A 2,237-nucleotide genomic window follows, 5' to 3' on the forward strand; every position below is an offset into this window, starting at 1 on the left:
GGAAATTGTTTACCAAAAGATAAAATTTATGAAATATGGAATAGAAATATCCGGAACATTCCAGAACGTTCTGACTCGGGATTTAACAGTTATCAGAAAATGGATATGGTTTTAGGCCCGGACTCCGAATGTACTCTAATTACTGTCAAAACGACCGTATCGGGACGTAGATGACAACTAAGAGGTAGACATTAGTATTTGAGCAATCACTTGACGATAATCTTACGAACTGTCACAAATCGTTCCGCGTACCAAACATGCGGCCCAATCATCACCGGGTGGTTTGCGAGAGGTGCAGAAATGAGGTATCTACAGCTATGTGTATGTGCACCCTTTCAGTAGGCAATGATATGACGATCTGCATTTTCTTGTATAACTGTATTATCTGGCCAAAGAACAGCAACTTCATCAGATGTAGGTGCATTATACACACGTTGATCATGACCTGGGTCAGTCTTAAGCACTATCCTTGTATCCTGAGTGACCTCTATCTCCTTCAAAGATCTAAAGAATTTGCCATATGGATTATCATCCATCAGGCCCATAAGAAGGGTAATTATTTCTTCCTTCAAATTAGGGAACAATCCTAACCGATTTTCCCGTTCATGCTGAGCATCGTAGAAGTATAATTGTAGATATGTAGGAATACTATCCATGGGGATTAGATCAGGCAAATTATGATAAGCTTGTCCCTGTGTCTTGAAAACAAATATCCCCTTCAAAGTCTTTGAACCAAAAGTACCTCCCAAAGAGCTGCAAGATAAGAGGTTATTATACAACCTTGAAATTTTTTGAAAATGCAACGATTCCTTATCTCTAGCAGTAAAAAGCCGTATCAGTTCTTCTGGATATTCATTAAACGCCAGTTTGATATCACCATTGCTACAACACATACCCTTTGCTTCATATTCAAATTTCTTTGCTCCACATTCTGCACAATAGGTTGGTTCTTTCAATTTGCTTGGCTCTGATGGCACTGGTTTCCCACCCACTGCAGCTGGCATTTCTATTCAATAGCGAAATTCAGCTATTCTACACAATGACTGATTAAATACCTCTACTGTTATTTATAATAAGTGAAGTGTGCTATAGCCCGCAATATCATTTTTAGATGTTTATTAAGGAACATTACTTTTCTTTCTCTGGCGTTTCCGTTTGGTGCCTGATTCTGAGCTTTCTCCAGTTTGCTGTATAGGCATTCTATTTCTTCGAGAGCTATAAGGTTGGCTTGTCCCTGAGCCTGTATCTTGCACAGCGTGACCTGTATTCAACGACGAAAAGCAACCAGTGTTGTTTAGTAGGGAGACTTAGTTTTGTAACGTTAATTATCTATATTTGTTTTAAAAGCATATTGAAAACTTTCAATATGTAGATTTTAAAGTTTTTTTACTTTTGTTTTGCTGCCTACGCCGTCTCCCTGCATGATCAGGCTCTACAGGTGTTTTTGTTGGCTGTGGAATTCTCCTAGATTTATATGGCTGAGTATCCGCATGTTGCTGGTCGTGTGGTGCATTGGCTATCTTCCGTTTCCCAGTTAAGCGGCTTTTAACGGGTGCAGTAGGAATATCTGTGCTCACATCACCTGAGACGTGAAACAATTATCAAATAAAGCTGGCATGTAAATCAAAAGCTTGGCCAATTTTGGGTATACAGGTATAGCTTACATTGATAATGTTGTTCTGATAGATCCTGTGCAGGTTGATATGCTTGTTAAATTTGCAACCATTTTTGTAACTCACATGATATCTGCTTATTTATGACATCATGCATCCTGGGCTTCGACAATGTATACACAAACCAAACAATAAAATGTTCTAAATTCCATTTAATTCATATTCCAGCAAGCTGTGAACCTAAAACGGTACACTTGTATAGTTGATTCTATCACAAGTTTGCTAATCAGTAAGCTAATAAACCTTAAAGTTGACCGGCTACATTAAAGGCACAGCATACTTTGTATGTCGAAAAGCATGCTTGGCCAACGATAATATGCATAGTATTCTTACATAATTTTTCAGTAATACGGTATAATTCAAACAACTTCAACTGATCAAAGCATCATCTAACATTAAATATTGAAATGCCTTTGCTCACTTATACTTTCAGAAGCATCCATCAACATGCTATGCTTAATCGATGCACGCCTATCCTTTGATCTGAAGGCTTTTACCGGTATATAATCAAATAATCCTGTATCACCCTTTGCATACAAAAATTGAAAGAGTAGCAATCATCAA

General features: G+C 37.9%; 1 protein-coding gene across 1 annotated transcript; it reads right to left on the reverse strand.

Moving 5' to 3' along the window:
- Positions 1 to 335: 335 nt before the first annotated feature.
- On the reverse strand, positions 336 to 1,004 carry LOC141638265 (uncharacterized). Its single transcript, XM_074447672.1, has one exon. The coding sequence runs from the start codon at positions 1,002 to 1,004 to the stop codon at positions 336 to 338; it is 669 nt and encodes a 222-aa protein (XP_074303773.1).
- Between the last annotated feature and the right edge of the window lie 1,233 nt (positions 1,005 to 2,237).

This window comes from Silene latifolia, unplaced genomic scaffold (genome assembly GCF_048544455.1).
Source record: "Silene latifolia isolate original U9 population unplaced genomic scaffold, ASM4854445v1 scaffold_20.1, whole genome shotgun sequence".
NCBI lineage: Eukaryota > Viridiplantae > Streptophyta > Magnoliopsida > Caryophyllales > Caryophyllaceae > Silene > Silene latifolia.

Coding starts and splice junctions, on each gene's coding strand:
- LOC141638265 (XM_074447672.1), bottom strand. CDS start 1,004: ATGCCAGCTGCAGTGGGTGGGAAACCAGTGCCATCAGAGCCAAGCAAA.